Source organism: Gobio gobio (assembly GCF_949357685.1).
Source record: "Gobio gobio genome assembly, chromosome: 9".
Classification (NCBI taxonomy): domain Eukaryota; kingdom Metazoa; phylum Chordata; class Actinopteri; order Cypriniformes; family Gobionidae; genus Gobio; species Gobio gobio.
Window position 1 is genome coordinate 35,223,882 of NC_137115.1, and position 16,999 is coordinate 35,240,880.

At 39.2% G+C, this 16,999-nt stretch overlaps 1 protein-coding gene across 2 annotated transcripts in view; it reads right to left on the reverse strand.

Annotated features, from left to right (window-relative positions):
- Window positions 1-11,935, reverse strand: part of grm3 (glutamate receptor, metabotropic 3) — a gene marked incomplete at both ends in the record, with an annotated part of 41,627 nt that extends 29,692 nt beyond the window's left edge. For both annotated transcript variants that reach the window (XM_079825485.1, XM_079825484.1), the window contains 2 exons: window positions 3,925-4,798; window positions 11,480-11,935. In XM_079825485.1, the coding sequence (XP_079681611.1) occupies window positions 3,925-4,798; window positions 11,480-11,935 (1,330 nt within the window). The remainder of the gene's footprint in view (window positions 1-3,924; window positions 4,799-11,479) is intronic.
- Window positions 11,936-16,999: the final 5,064 nt, after the last annotated feature.

Sequence of the window (16,999 nt, forward strand, 5' to 3'; positions counted from 1 at the left end):
GTGTGAATGAAAGTAGTGTGTAAAGGCTTGTTCACACGGGACGATTATCGCGTGCGTTTATCGCTGGCGTTTAACACCTCATGACTAAACAAAGGTCGCCAATGCAACTCGCAAAACTGCATGCGTAAAAGCGTAATTTTTTGGTTTGATGTGCCGTGTTAAAAACTAGCCAACCATTGATATTGGTGCTTTTGTTCACGTGCCTGGAGCTGCTGAAGTTACAGTAAAACATGACTTGGTGGTGCTCAAGCACAAAACGGTCTTGCCGAGCACACATTGGCGACGAAGAAGATTCAACAAGGCAAGATGAATGTAGAGCTGCTGGTCAGAGAGTTGTTATGGAGAGGAATTGCAGATTACATAGGATTCGATGGTGAGTTCCCATTGAATCCTATTTGATCTGCAATCAAATCAAAAGCGCCATCTACTGTCAGGGAGTGAATTTGCACTCACTCGGCGCATCGCCAGTGAAAATCGCTTGGGTATGAACACAAAGACGTCTTGGAAAACGCTGGCGATAAGCACGCACGATAATAATCCCAGTGTGCACAAGGCTTAAGATTACATTTATTTAAAGGAATTAATTATAGCATTTATTTGAATTAATTATCGAGAGAGAGAAATTCGTACCTGCGTCTGTTCAGTGCCACTTTATCTATTAACAATAAACCTGTGTTTAATTACTTCACAATAGCGATGTAACCTAGACTGGGTAAACCCAGCCTGATCTGCCAGCGATTTGATTTCGCCCGGCAACTCAGTCTGGAAACCCATACACTCATTTCTACTGCTCTTACACTTTTGTGGGAACCAATCACAGACTGGCTTATCCACCTGGCCCGCTATTGGAGGGATTATCACGATGACGGATAGAGAAGCGATGGGTCATTGCCCATTGATCACGCATCTTGTGGTCAGATTGGTTGAAGGACGATCCAATTGCGTACGGAGTCATTTAATTTATGCGCGTTTATGCTCGCGTGTGCAGTAGAAAATACAGAGCAGACTCCCCAGATCAATGTTCAATCTTAAATTGAGCTTGGTCTGGTGATAGCCAGACAGGATGTAACCCCCTCGTTGCTGAGAAATATAATGTAGCGATTCATTTGCGAAGCTATTTTATTACTTAAAGTCGCAGGACAGCATTGACACGTTTCTGTGCTCCTGCATGTTTGTGTGTGTGATCCCCGCTCTCTGTGTGCGAGTGACGTGTCTGTGTGTGCGCTTCAATGAAAACAGCGCATTAATATAGAATGGTGATTATACTGACTTGGACTACCTGTGCATTAAATGGTTTTATTGCACACCTTCCAGTCATTCAGAATCGAGGATTCAGTCAGACCACGGTATATGTAAGTGTGTACTAAAATAACAAAAACTGAAATAAAAAACTGAAAAAAAATGCATAGAACACACAAATATTGAGTGCAATAATCCACATATAATTGGATTGTTTTACTCCATATTTGTGTGTACTGATGCTTAAGAGCACAGTGCCAAATATGAAAAATATTCTTTTGTGTTTCAGAGAAGAAAGTCAAACGGGTTTACAATGACATGAGGATGAGTAAATGCCTTTTATCAACTATCCCTTTAATTAACAGACTCTATTCCAAGCTCCCATATCAATAGGTTTTGGAACAGAGCAAATGTTAATATCAAGTGTAAAGGTCTGCCACTGGTCATACAAAAGAGAAAAAGCATCCTAGTTCTGAAAACCACCAAAACAAATGACAAACAGAATCGGGGTTGCACCAAAAGCTGTAGTGTGAAAGCACCCTTGCTAATGATAGACTCTCCAAAGACAGAAAGAAAGCTAGAGAAAGGCCAGCTGTGTGAACTTTGGGAGTCAGAATGCTGGGAAGCGCACAGGAACTTAATTCTTAACCATAGGGAGGAGAATGTGAACTGTAAATCCTTTTGGGCTTCTCTTCTCATCTCTTCCATCTATCATCCATCCATCCATACCAACATCCTTCTTTTGATTCCAAGCACATCTACAATCATTCTCACTCCACAAGCTCCTCCATTCTATCTTTTCTGTCTCTCTCTACCTCTGTCTGCATGATGATGACAACATTTTTTTCCTCCTTTTCTCCTGCATGGCTTGCCTCCTGCCTCCCTCTCAATCGCCCCAGACAGCAAACCCCACACGTCTTTGATTCTGCGCTTGAAAAATGAAGATGGTGAACTTCAAAGAGAATGTTCTTCTGCTGATGCGTACCAGCCCACTCAACCTCTCTCCCGTCATTTTATCTGCCCGATCTTTCTCTCTCTCTCTCACTCACTCTTTCCATCTGTCTTTGTGTGTTTCTCTCTGTTCTGTGTGTGAAACTTGCGCTACATCCTTTTCATACATACACAATACACACGTATGTACTGTACTTACAAAAAGTACTGTGGCGGTATAGAGATAGTATCGGATGGTAATACCATGGTATTTTGATATATTCTGTACCATGCAGGTTGTGGGGCGCTATTTTTCATGTCGTTTTTTTCATGTAATTTCAGCATGCTGCTACTAAAGCAGTTCAGTCAGTTATTAAAGGGATCGTTCGCCCAAAAATGACTTTACTCCCCCTCAAGCCATCTTAGGTGTATATGACATTCTTCTTTCAGATGAACAGAATCAGAGTTATATTAAAATATGTCCTGGCTCTTCTAAGCATTATAATGGCAGTGAATGGCAGCCCAAAATTTGAAGCTCAAAAAAGTGCACCCATCCATCATAAACTTACTCCACACGGCTCCGGGGGTTTAATAAAGGCCTTCTGAAGTGAATTGATGGGTTTGTGTAGAAAAATGTCCATATTTCAAAATGTATAAAATAAATATCTAGCTTCCGGCAAACCGCCTTCAGTATTCAACTTAGTGTAAGTGTAACGGCTCTCGCAGTTTAACCGCTTACGCTACGTCCAATGCCAACGCCGTCATGTCAGTTACGCTTTTTCTGTATGTTGAATACAGAAAGTGGTCCGCCAAAAGCTTGATATTTTACTTTATAACGTGTTAAATATGGATATTTTTCTAACAAAAACCCATCGCGTGACTTCAGAAGGCCTTTATTAACCCCCCAGAGCAGTGTGGACTAAGTTTATGAAGGATGGATGCACTTTTTTGAGCTTCAAATTTTGGGGATGCCATTCACTGCCATTATAATGCTTGGATTAGCCGGGACATTTTGTAATACAATTCAGATTGTGTTCGTCTGAAAGCAGAATGTCATATACACCTAGGATTGCTTGAGGGTGAGTAAATCATGGGATAAATTAAATTTTTTTTGTCCATTTATTTTATTTGGTAAGTAGTCTTGTCATCAACAAAATATGCACTGTCTGCTGGTAATTATTGCAAAATTCATCATGATATAAGACCACTCTTCTTCAGGGTCCTGATTACCCAATCAATGTTTATTTTGCATCTCTACATTATCCCATATGTATTTATTATGCGCTGCTTATGTATAATCTAATTGTGCTGTTTTTCCTATCTTCTCTGTTTGGCGTAGTCAAATTCTCTGCATCTTTTCCTCCCCCAAACTTCTAGCTAGCTTTTGCTCTCTCCCTCTGCGAGTTTGTCTTTAAATGTGTTTGTGCACAGCCACAGATAAGTGTGGCATAATCCCATCTACTTGCCACACCAACCTGAGCATGCTGAGCACTTTTATATAGTTTATTTTTACCTGCCTCTCTCTCCTTCAGCTGTCAGTCAAAGCCGAGCTCTCAGCGACGCTGACAGAAGACGCTCAACTCCTGTCTCATTCTCCCAGTCGCAATCAAGACACACAGTGTCTCTAATTACAGAGCCTGTAAACCTGTCGCTTCAGAACCACAGTGTGACACAGATATGCGGCGAATACCGTAAACTCTTACAGTACTGGTCGGAGAGAAAGCGCTAGGAGAAAAACAAAGCTTAGTAGGTTACCTCTAAAGTTGACGTGAAGCAGAAAGTCCCGGTAGAGTTTCCTGCCATCGAGACTGCGCATGGCTTCGCACAAGCGTGTGGTGTTGGCGCAAAGAGTACGTTGCATGCGGTGCAAGGCGTGCGCCATGGCGTACACAGCGTTTACGACAAACATAATCTTTGATTCTGGCTCAAAATTTGAGCTGTCCACAACCAATTCTGGGTCACAAGGTGGCTTTGGGGTTCCCGCCCCTGCTGCCGAAGCCCCGCCCAATGAACACTGAAACTTTTGCTCCCAGAAGTCTCTGAACCATGGGTTGCGATGATTATTAAGGGGCGTGAGGCTCTGGAAGTAGCGGTTGAAATCTGGTAAAGGATGAGCCGCTAGCTCCAGAGTGATCGCCCCGTCCGCCGAGAATTCGTTCCCTTTGACGATGCTTTCTTGCGCCCCCCATCCGTCGCTTGCTACCCAGAGGAAAGATGCATTGAGGCGTGCGGCAGCTGCGATGAGTTCTCGAGCGTCGTCGCTACGCAGAAAAAGCACGGCCACACGGGCTGTGGGCTTCTGCAGAAGCTGACGAACCACCGCCTCGTACGAAGACCGTTTCGCACTTGATCGCCCCACTTTTTCCGAAGTAGCGATGCAGATGTTTCTCAAACGGGCCTGTTGCTCAAAGGCTTCGATTCCTGTCTCTCCGTAGTCACCCTCGGAGGCAACAGTGGAAACGTAGGTCCAGTTGAAGGCACGCAGGATCTCCGCCATGGCCTTGGCCTGGTAGAAGTCTGGAGGGACGGTGCGTGCAAAGTAGTCATAGCGGGATTTGTCGCTGAGTTTGGCACTGGTACTGGCGTAGCTGATCTGAGGGATCTGAAATAGCCGCAGCAGGTTGGCGACCTGGGAGAAACACACACACAAACATACAGCATTGCATTACAAACCCTTGCAATCAATAAGTCAGCACCTTATGAATTAATTATCCAAAGTCTATGATACATAAATATTCTTTTTTTAGTCTTTTGATTGGATCAAGCCACATTAGCCCAATTAAGAGGACGCAGACAGTCTCAGCAGGACTGAGCAGCGTGGAAATGTTTTTTTCTTTGGTGAGATGCAGCTTGGCTCTTCCATATCACACCCCCCACTCATGTGCAGAAATGCACAGGATAATATCTCCTTTCCTGCACAACACTGACACTGGCATGCACAATGATTCAGATCTTTACGTCAAAGCTAGAACAACACATGCAGTTCAGTCCTGTTGTATGCAATGATTTTTGGGATGCTAACAGATATGCTCTACATATGAACATAATGAATGTTTGCTAAATGCTCAAAGTGCTGCTGTCTCTTTGTTGTTTTTCAGGTGTAAGTAGAGATTAAAGTCACCATGAAATCGATATTGATTGATAAATCACGTTTGATCTGATACATTCTTAAAGCATGTTTTTGGTCTTATTTTGAACAATTCATCAGTGCATGTTATTCATTAAGAAAAATATTGTCTTTGTAATCTCTTCCTTCATTCATGTGTGTTATGTTATCCAGTAGCCAAATAGCTATTTAGGTATTATTTTAGTAAACTTGCGTTCTGTCTTCAGTCTGATATCTAACACCCATTTTTTTTTTTAACCTAATGAATAGGTTATTCAATGAGAAAAAAGCGCAATGAGTTGCACTCTGAAATACACAACCATTTAAAAGTTTGGAGTCTGTAAGATTTTTAAATGTTTTTGAAAGAAGTTTATAATGCTCAGCAAAGCTGCATTTATTCAATATTTCTATTTGAATATATGCGCAAGAAACATTTATTATTATCATCAATGTTGAAAACAGTTGTGCTGCTTATTATTTTTGTGGAAATGTGATGCATTTTTTAAGGATTTTTTGATAAATAGAAAGTATGAATTTATTAATTAAAAAAAATTACTGCGACTTTTGATTTTACTTGAACGTCACATTACGGAAGTAAAATGTGTTGTGAACAGTAATTCAGTTTCACAAAATTTCAAGGCCCCTAGAATATTTTGTTGAATGAATATCTGAACATGCAATATATCAAAAGAAAGAACAGAGCTTCTGATGTCAAAGCTAAAGCAACATTTTGAACAAAAAGAGAGAGAGAAATTAGTTTTTTCTTTCTTTTCAAAGACGTGCATAAGCAATGTTTGTATCACTTGTTTCTTCTTCTTTTTTTGCATGTGTTTTGATCTGGAGGTTCTGTACTCTTTCAGAAGATGCGCATTAGCGACCTCTACATCAGCCTTTGACCTCTACCGAAAACATGGTGGGGGAAGCGCTGTCTCATAAAAGAGGGGAAATTACGTCAATGGTGGGGAAAGAGTTAATGAGAAGAAAATAAACCAAATATCTCAGAATGTAGAGAAAAAGCAATGTCTAAACTTTGTTTACTGAGAGGAGTCCCCCCAAAAGAAAAAAAAAATACCCTGTTTTTTTCAGTTCAATGGAAAGTAACCTTACTTTATCCCTTTGAACTCTAAAAAATGATGTAACTTAAAAGAATAGGGAAGAATAAGGAAGTGTATACAGAATCTCAAGAGAGTGTCTGCCAGAGAGAGGGAGGCGGGATTGTCAAACAGCCAGTGTCGTGAGAGAAAAACAATGCCCAGTTGTTGGCGATGAAAGGAGAGCAATGGATAACAATGGTTATCTAAAGCGAGACCACTGTGAGGTCACAATTCTCCTAGCTCTTTGCCAGAAACAGAGCAATATCACTAAATAAAACTGCAGGGAGATGGGGGGAAAAGAGTGACAGAGAACAAGAAAAAAACAGAGAGAGGGAACAAGAAGAAAGGAGGGTTAGACAGATTACGGATTTTGGAACCGATAGAGGAAGTCAGCTTTTGCTGAGCCACAAATGGGAAGAGGGTTATGCAAAATTATGCAAATTCCCATGGCTCTGTCACCAGTGATACTAGAAAGCAACAACGCACAACACACACAATAGCATAGCCGCAGTGCTAATCCGTGCACGTACATGAGGAAAGGAAAGAGCAAACTGGATTTACAGGGGCGAAGAATGGAAACGGGGGTGGCGCAGAGTTTTATTCGAGGGCAGCCCTCTAAATAATGGATTGGGTTCTTCATAGTTAGTCAGGAAAAAGAGCTGTGTTGTTTTGCCAAGTGGGTTTCTGGAGGGTAAAGAACAAATTTGTGATTCACAAAGCCAAACCTGCAAATAATTCAGTAAACGTAATGAATTCATCCAAATTGTACACAAATAAAAGAGGTTTATTTAGGTGACTGTGCTCAAAAAGTGAACTTGAAGATCTTAAGGGAGGTTATGCTACAAAGACTGGATTTTCTGCTTCTTGTTCAAATAAAATGAACTAATTAAACATTTTGTTGCTATCATTTTAAATGTGTAAAGTCGAAATGTATTTAAAACTTTTCTTTTGGGACTATATAGAAAGCAATATAAATAATTTTAGTAAAATTGTATTAGATTTTTTAAATTATTATCTATCTGTTTATTTAGTTTAATTCTATTTCAATTTAAAGGGGTCATGAACTGAGAACTAAAAATTTCCTTAAGCTTTTGGCATATGAAAACGTCCTTGTTAGTACAAAAACAGCATTTATTGTAACCAAGCCCTGAGAACGACTCGTTGTGGAATGTGCCTATCTATAGTTAGTTGAAAGACTGCCTCTGCAGAAGAAAATCAACGCCTACTTCATCATTGCAACTTTGGCCCCGCCCACTGGCGTGTTAGTGAGATGATGAGGAGACAAGAGCGACACAGGATTACTAGACTAAAAATAACATTACCTTCCAAAGTATCTTAATGTTAGGAATGTGGTTATTTATTTTCAACGATGTGAATGTCTCAGAGCATTATTTATTTGCATGCGGTACACTTCACTGTGGATTCTTGGGTAAATCAGTCGTAATTTTGGTGCAGGCTTTGCAAACAGACTTTTAGATATGAACTCGACAGTAATACGACAACATGTAAGTAACCGTGCTAATTCTAAAGCCTGATCTGCAGTGATGGGAATAACAGCATTATAGATAAACGGCGTTACTAATGGAATTATTTTTTTCAGTAACAAGTAATCAAACGAATTACTGTTTCTCCTGTTACAACGCCTTTAGCGTGACTGAGAATAAAAAGCGGCATTACTATAATTGAGCTCACTGAAGCGGTTTTCATCCGAACAGGCTCTCTGTCAGTAGGACCTGCAAGGTTTTTTTTTTCTCTGGTTGGTTGGTTGGTGTGTGTGCGTGCGTGCATGCCATGCGTGTTGGGGGGTGGATGGGGTGGTAGATTGGTGGGTGGGAGACAAGGTTGAGGTTGATAGGTTGAGTTCACATACACACACGCACACGCATATGCACAGTCAACACACCAATGACCAGGAGGAGTCAGAGCGATGGCAAATCCAATGATTTCAATAGTAGCAAACTGGAAGTGTAAGCACTACTTTTCCCTGGTTGAGGTGAAAGGTAAGAATGTTTATGTAACGTGCAACTTATGCCCAGGAAGAAAGAGTCTCTCCACATCGGTGTCTCTCACATTGTCCCACAGCAACATTACAATAGTGTAGATTAATGTACAATGTTTTATAATAATAATTTATTCTATTTAGTGTCCAATTCATTAATTTAACATATTTAATATTGGGGGCATCCAAGTTATTTGATATATTTGAACATTTGAAAAAAATAAGTAACACAGTTACTTTCCCTGGTAATTAGTTACTTTTATAATGATGTAACTCAGTTACTAACTCAGTTACTATTTGTAAGAAGTAACTAGTAACTATAACTAACTACTTTTTTTAAAGTAACATGCCCAACACTGCTGATCTGTGATCAGTGATTCATGCACAGTCAGATGTTCTTTGTCTATGTGTCAGTATATCAAACCAGTGACTTAACGGTCAACTTCACATTGTTTATCTTAGTAGGATGAAAATTATCTGTTATTTAAACTGTGATTTAAATTATATATAGCAAACGATCAAAAAAAGCTCCCACAATCGCTGGAGCTGTCAATCAAACAGCGACTGAGTTCTGAACTTGCACCAAAACCGTTATAAACAACGCATCTCTTATTTACATTGTGTTAGGGCTGTGCAATTAATCGAATTTCGATTTCGATTTCGATTTTGCCTCCCAACGATCACCAAAATAGTACAATCGAGAAAAAACGATTATTTTGCCTTGCGTTCTGAATGAAACGCGCACGCGCACATCCGCCCCTCCCGAACCCACAATCTCTCTCAGGTCGTGAGTCTCGTGAGCATATCATCCGCTGGAATTTAAAAACTCGGCGCGAGTAAAGATGGCAGAAGGAGGGCAGTTACAGCAGCGTTTGGTGAGCAAAAAAGGCAAAACCAACTCCGTTGTCTGGGAACAGTTTGGCTTCGAGGAATCAGACGACGAGCAGAAACATGCTAAGATTTGCTACATGGCAGTGGCTGTGACGCAAGGGAACACCACGAATTTGTTTAACCACTTGAAAATTAAACAGAGTGACCTATGACAATCTAATAAAGAAACAAAAACTGACGAGAGCAGGGGAGCCGTGTAAACGTCCTTTTTTTCCTTCATATTTTTCAAATAATTCTCTCTTTGTAAACTTTGTTCAATGCATGCGAGATTGCGAGTGCTGCCATATTTTCGAATATGACCAGTCGTTTTCACCGTCATCACCCGGGTTTAGTGCTTTAGGGTTTAGGTTTAGAATGAGAAGCCGCGCGCGCTGTGAGAAAATGTGTCTCTGTGCGTTCATCCGAGAGCGCGCACACGTCTCTCAGCGCGCAAATATTGAGTTCTCTTTCAAGTCTTGCTCTTAAACGGACAAACTCACACAAAACGTATGTCAACATGTCCATCTTGATGAGTATCTTAGCAGACATAGTCTGTATATGCCTTAAGTGAACTTTATACAGTCGATAAAGAAGACGCGAGGTCTTAAAGGGGCAGTAGCCTTTACTGCTGTCTGTTTAATGTCAAACAACAAAAGACAAGGACATCACTCACCGCTCTTGATTGAATAGCTTTTGTAAGTTTAATAGGATTAATCTTTAATTTATGCACTCAAATATGCAATGTTATTTTACATTTGATACATTTCTGTACCTGAAAACTAATGTTAGACGTACATGAAAAGCATAGCCGAACCATATTGTTGATCTTATTTATTTGTGGTTATCATTTTTACGTGAATACTTTTATACTTTGATTCGAATATATGTTATATTATTTATTTTAATAGTTCAAAAAGTACAACAAATGTTACAATTTCAATTGAATTGTTGAAAGGTGTATTTTTAATAAATACAACACATTCCCAAAGTCATGTGAAATAATCGTGTTACATAATCGTGATTTCAATATTGACCAAAATAATCGTGATTATGATTTTTTCCATAATCGAGCAGCCCTACATTGTGTTTGCACTGTTAGTTATGATGAAAGGATTCGTTAGTGTCCAGAAATCGCGTTGCAATGACGAGATCACTGCATTCATGCTCAACATGTCTGTGATCGGCTACAATGCTCATCACTGCAACCTTTCATGTCATGATCTAAATGTAATGCCATAGATCTAAATATAATGCTATAATTAACTCTTTCATGATAAGTTACCCTTGTGAGCTGTAATAGTAAAAACGTGCTAAATGATTTTGAGAGAGTTCCACATTTAATGCTTATATTTCATATGCAAAGATGTTAGCCAATCACAGCAGTGGGCATTTACAACGTTGACGTCTCACAGCAGACACTGCCCTTAAAACAGAGCATTCAAATCAGAGGGCTAAAATCAGGGTAGGAAAAAAAATGTTTATTTCTAAATTAGGAAAAAAATATACTAGCATTATAAGTGCTCCCCAGGAAACATAAAAAAAAAAAAAAAAAAAAAAATTCCAGTTAATGACCCCTTTAATATTAAAATACTGTTGTATTTCTTGCTGTATTCCATAATTGATTTATTCAGTAAACAATTTATTATGTTTAATTTATTAAAGTACACTAAAAAAAATTGGCCTTTTTTAAGATTTACAAACTTCAAAATTATAGTAAAATTCCTTCAAATTGAATTGAACAATCCTTACATATAATTAATATTATGCATTAAAGAGTTATTCACCTAAAAATTTAAATTCAGTCATTAATTACTAAAAACCCGTAAGACCGTTCATCTTCGGAACACAAATTAAGAATTTTCATTTTTGGGTGAACTAACCCAGTAAGAAAAAAAACTAGAGCTTAATAAAACATTTTGTATAAATCTTAACGGAACAAGGAAATGGACCATTTAGTTTATGTGATTTGTAGTCATAAATGTAACATTTTTTAATATATTTAAATTTATGAATGAATTATGAATGAGTTGAATCTTGTATAATTGCTTATTTCGATGAGTAAATAAGCTAATGTAAAATAGGCTGATGCATGTGGTCTGATAAGCATGTGCAACTAATAATGAACTAATACTTTTTTTGGTTTAGTTGAATTTAGTAAAGCTTTTCCATTACCTCATTAATAATTTCTAACTTTTTGTGTATTCTTCATGAATATTTTAGATCAAATTTACTGGTTCTAACCTGTATGGAGACGCTGCTAAAAGATCCCCCAATGACACCAGTTATGGCCAGCGGACTGTCTTCCTGGAGTGCGTAGGAACCATCGGGACAGATGAACTCTGTATCATCCACTTTTGTAAGCGAGGCCCTGACAAACTCCAGCGCCTGTTCCAGAGCGTAGGTGTCCCTCGAGCACGTGTCCAAGATGTGGACGCCCAAAGCCACGCCCGGCAGCAGACCTACGTCCTGGTTGATCTGATCTATGGCAAAGAGCATTGCCTCAAGCCGCTGGATGCCACGGTCTTCGTTGATCCGGCCACATTCATCCATGCCCATGCCTTTCTCGTGGATGGGGAAGAGGCCTCCCAGAACCAGGTCCCCATCAATCTTAATTTCTTTGCGGGGAGAGTCTCCGCTGGAAAGCAGGATCTCGGCACCCAGCATCACCAGGAGCAGAGCACGGACCGTGGACCACATCATTTAAGGGAAGAAGATTGAGGAGGTGTTACGGTCAGGTGGGGAGATAGAGGGTGAAAGGTGGGCGTCAAGGAACTGACAGAGGCATGAAGGGGCAGCAGGGAGCTCTGTCTGGTTACTCATGGAGATCCACAACACTGGGTTCAGCCTTTGAACTGCTGACAAACGACAGAGAGAAGGAGACACTATAAGGCAAGGAGAAAGCATTGAAATATAAATGCGAGAAAGCATAATTCTCAATATGGCTGCACACAGAGAAAAAGGGTGTCAAAATGGTGGTAGGGGTACAGCAGCTTGTCACTGGGGCAGGACCCTTAAAAGGACATATTTGTACTTTTATTTTATAATTTTTTTTTACAACAAAAAGGTTTATAGTAGTATCTTAAGCTACATATTTATAGTCTAAGGTACTAATATGTACCTTTTAGGAGTAAAAAAAGTTGCAAATATGTCTTTTTAAGGGTACTGCCCCAGTGACAAGCTGTTGTACCTCTAAAGGTACCATTTTGACACCCTTTTTTTCTGTGTGTGCTGTAAAAAAGACAGTTGCTATTTTGTTTACTGAAAGCACATAAACTGGACCAGACTGAAAGATACAGGTTGTTCCTAGCCTAATTGGAGCTAAAGAAGCAAAACATATTTTGTTGTTGAAATATGTAAGTGACGTGATCATGACAGTTTTGAAGATTTCAGTCTTTGCCCATTCAATTTGTTATTTAGTTATTTTTGTATATTCATATATTTTTTGGATGGTTTTACAAAAGGAATTACACAAAATCATACCTCAATTGTGATAAGTTTTTTTTTTTACAAAAGTTACTAACAAGTTGCTGCAGAAGATCTGCAGTCCAATTCGTCAAACATTTCGTTATTCTTTAAATATGCACTTTCGAGTAATGTTTACCAAAAACCTGATTTTACTCATAAATCTAAAAACGGCCATTATAAAAGCCCATAGGAAAATCCAGAGGGAACCCATGGGTTAAAAATGCTAATTTTCTTTTGGGTATTTGGACTATCACCTGAACAGCTCTACCTCTACCCGAGACTTTAACGTTAGACATTTGAGTGCTCTGTTGCACTTTGCAGGGTCAGTTAGTTCTCTGTAATCACAGTGTTTTGTTGAAAGAAGATTGTCTGCAATACCAACTTGCCAAATATACAACAGGCACGCTCACACAAACGAATCTCAACAAATTCACCCAACGCCAACTCCTCCGCGCCTTCCGTACCCTTATGAACAGATTTGTCAAAACAGATTCTCAAGGATGGAAAACACATGAGAAACATAAATTAATCAGCACAGAAGCTCAGACGGAAGATGCAACTGTTGAGCTGATTGAAGAGGAAAGAGAAAAAAAAGACGTATCCACTGATAATGCTGTTTATTTTTTAATTTATTTAAATTGGTTTATATATTGTTTTTAACCCTCGCCTCTCTGAAGGAATTATGCAACTCAGCTAATGATGTTAAGAATCTCCATTTGCTTTTAATGAATTACATGATCAATATCAAACATATGCAGGCGTCTATTTTGAACAGATTTCCAAATAGTATATGCTGCTTGTTCCATTTCCTTTATTAAATTTACTTAAAGCAACACACTTTTTGAACATTACACTTAAATTGGTAAATTAGAATCAAACATAAATATTTCAATTTACAAAAAGTTCAGGAATTGTGTTGCTTTAATAATTCATTAACAGTCAGATAAAAATAGGTGTAAATTCACCTCAGTTCACCCAGATTAAGTTCAAGTGAGTCCATTCAACTGTGTGGGATAATTTTATGACTTGTAAGACGTGTTTTTGTGCTGAAATGCCACAAAAGTGGTGCGGCAGTGAATTTGGCTGAGAAAATCATTTTGGGTGAGAAACTGTTGTAATGCTAAACCCATTATGTCCTATTATGTAGTATCTCTTCTCTTCCCTTCCTCAAATGAGCATTAATGTTTCTTCTTTGTTGGTACAGAGTTGATTCCCCCCCCTCTTGTTAATGGAGCTCAGATGACAAAAATATAAAATCTTAATTAAATCCTGAACCCACAACATTTAGAAAATGCTAATTTAGCCGCCCAATAAATAGCTTCTCAGAGAGCTAAGCGAAAAAGCGCTAATTGTCAAATCTGATGCCGGGGATGTGCATATCTCCATTTGAAGTAAAGTTCTGAAACCGTGCAAAAGGCAGCCTTGATATCTAAGCCTGGGTTTTGGTCTTAGGGCTTTGGGGAAAAAAAAAAAAACATCCCTAATCTGATTTCCTCTTCCACTTTTCCTTGCAGAAGGGTGGGCGAGGGAGCGCAGGCGGCGGCGGCTGCGATGGGGGGCGGATTTATGAGGTGTGTGAGATGGCTTGCTGGGTTTCCACGGCTCTGGCAGCTACACAAAGGCTTACAGCCTGGCCAGGAGATGGCTCAAAGGCTGGATAACACTCAACTGCAATGATGCTATCTCCACCGTGCAATGCAACACAAAGCAAAACACGCAGGCCTCTGGCAGCATAGCACTAACGGCAGCTTTCCTCATTATCTTCTTCCACCGTGATTCAGTCTGCCAGCCAAACAGCAACAATGGTGCTCTCGCTGCGCGGCCGCCACCGGTTTAAAGCTTCTCCACTTGCTTGAGTTCTTCCTCTCTCTCCTGAGAGGTCAGTGGGAGATCTGGAGGGCCGGAGGAGAGGGGAGGGAGAGTGCTTTCTGCTTTGATGACAGACTCTTGGACTCTTCAGAAGTGGACTGGTGTTGTTTTAGCACACTGAGTCTCTGTGGCCACACCGGGTGAGAGGAAATTCGGGGCCGCTTCCCCCCTCACACCCTGACGCCGAGCATAACTTAGTGAGAATGCGATGAGAATGTGTGAGCGGCCCTGTCAGACATCATCCACTAGTTAAATGTGGCGAACGGCATGTACTGCGTATCCAGCAGGGTTGCTCTATCTATCTATCTATCTATCTATCTGTCTGTCTGTCTGTCTGTCTGTCTGTCTGTCTGTCTGTCTGTCTGTCTGTCTGTCTGTCTGTCTGTCTGTCTGTCTGTCTGTCTATCTGTCTGTCTGTCTGTCTGTCTGTCTGTCTGTCTATCTATCGTTCTATCTATCCATCGTTCCATCCATTCAGCCATCCCATAAACTTAAAAGTTTGAAACTTGTCAACACGTTTAAACAAGGCTTTGTCATGTTTACATTCAAAGTTTGTCAAACTTTTCCAGTTAAATATTACAGTTGAATTTCTTTGCATTTGAATGAATCTTTCTTACATTCATTAATAATTGTAATTTAAAAGGCATTCTCAGTTCAATTCTGTATGGCGAATGAGAAAATAAAGAGGTCTCTTTCTATGTTTGTGATAATTTCATATTTAAAATGAAATGAAGAAAACACTGAAGAAATAACGGGGAAAAAAGGTTTAGAACTCATTCAAGTTGAACAAAGATGCTTGTAGTTATGCACGATTCATCAGTGCACATTATTTCAATAAAAAACATCAACATTTAATAACTTTCTCGGCCTCTGAAAAGATTTTGCTTTTTGTTTGACGTCACTCTTTTTTTCCAGCCTCTTTCCTCCGACCACCTGTCATATAGAGTGCAGTTTTCATGTTCCAATCAATTCCCCTCGGATAAAAGTCAACAGCATTATTTTCTTGTTGAATATCCTGCTTCTCTCAGAAATGAGGTATGGGTTGGAAACCTTCTTTTGTGATGATTTTTGTAAATTAAATAATACATTTAACCATGATTATATATTTCTCTGTAAATACACCTGTCTTAAATCGGAAATATAACCAGCTGTACGTTATTGTACACAAATTAATGGAGCCCCTGTGCATAGTTTGTGCTAATGAATTATTTATTCTTTGCAAAGCTGGAATCTAATTTTAAGAACAGGTGTTGGCATGTGAAAAAAAAAAGTTCCCAGAGTTGCATTTCATAACCATCTAAGTTTCAGAGCGATAATCACTTTAAACATTTTTTTTTTTTTTGCTCATTGAAAACCAAATATTATACTGTAGTACATACAGTGCATCACTTGGGTCATATTCTCATAAGTGCCGTAACAGTACAGAGGCATAAAAAGTGAAGAAAATCTGTGGTCAAACGAATCCTTGAACATCTTAAAAATATTTATGAAATTCATCTAGATGCTCAATATCAAACAGGTCTGATTTGGACATAGTTCCCCCGAATGCATTAACTTTTCAGCATTGGGAAGTTGCAGGCATTTTTGTTCCTTCCCTCAACCACCTATCTTTAAGCAGTTCCTCTTGGCTAATCATGTTAATTAGTTAAGAGGGGTAGGACAGAAGAGCGGTATGGGGCGTTTTTTTGGGTACAGAGAGGCTCAGGAATTAATTGGATTTTGCTCGCAGGCAGTTCCTTAACAGCATGCTTAAATCAAACACTCAGTTCGAAAAAATCAATTCCAAATTCCTGTGCCAAAAAAAAGGAATGAAAAAAATAAAAAATACTAAAGTTATCCCTTTTTTCAAACAACAATGCTCGTCTTCATCTGTGAAAACTATAAAATTTGTTTTGCTTGCTTCAAAGGGCCACAGCGAATATAGTGAGTGTGTTGCAAAATGTTTTAAAGAAGAACTCTTTTGTCGTGGTGCAATTATTTGGAAAAAGTCTTTATTAGAGAGAGTCTGGATCCTCCTGGGACAGCATACTTTCTATTAAATTGCATACTTGTGCTTTTATAAGAATTCACAAATAATAGCAGGGCTCGACAGTAAGCATGACCCGGGGCGAGTGTGAGAGCGTTTCAGACCAGTTGACAGAATTGTCACTTGCTTGAGTTTTAAGTTTGTTGCATGAGTTTTTATTTGGTTTTCTGTGATGTATTCAAGCATTGTTCTTGCAAATTAAATATGCCACCAAAGTAGCATTATATAGCTGGCTTACAGATGAGGCTTTGTTGAAATTGTGAGAATGATTTATGGTACCGTGGATAGTGAAAACATCAGTTAGAATGGGTTGGAAATTATGAAGTATATTGTAGGCCATTGTTTTCCAGCAAAGTTGTGTTTATAAATATATAAATGTAAAATGGTTCCTTTCTAATAGT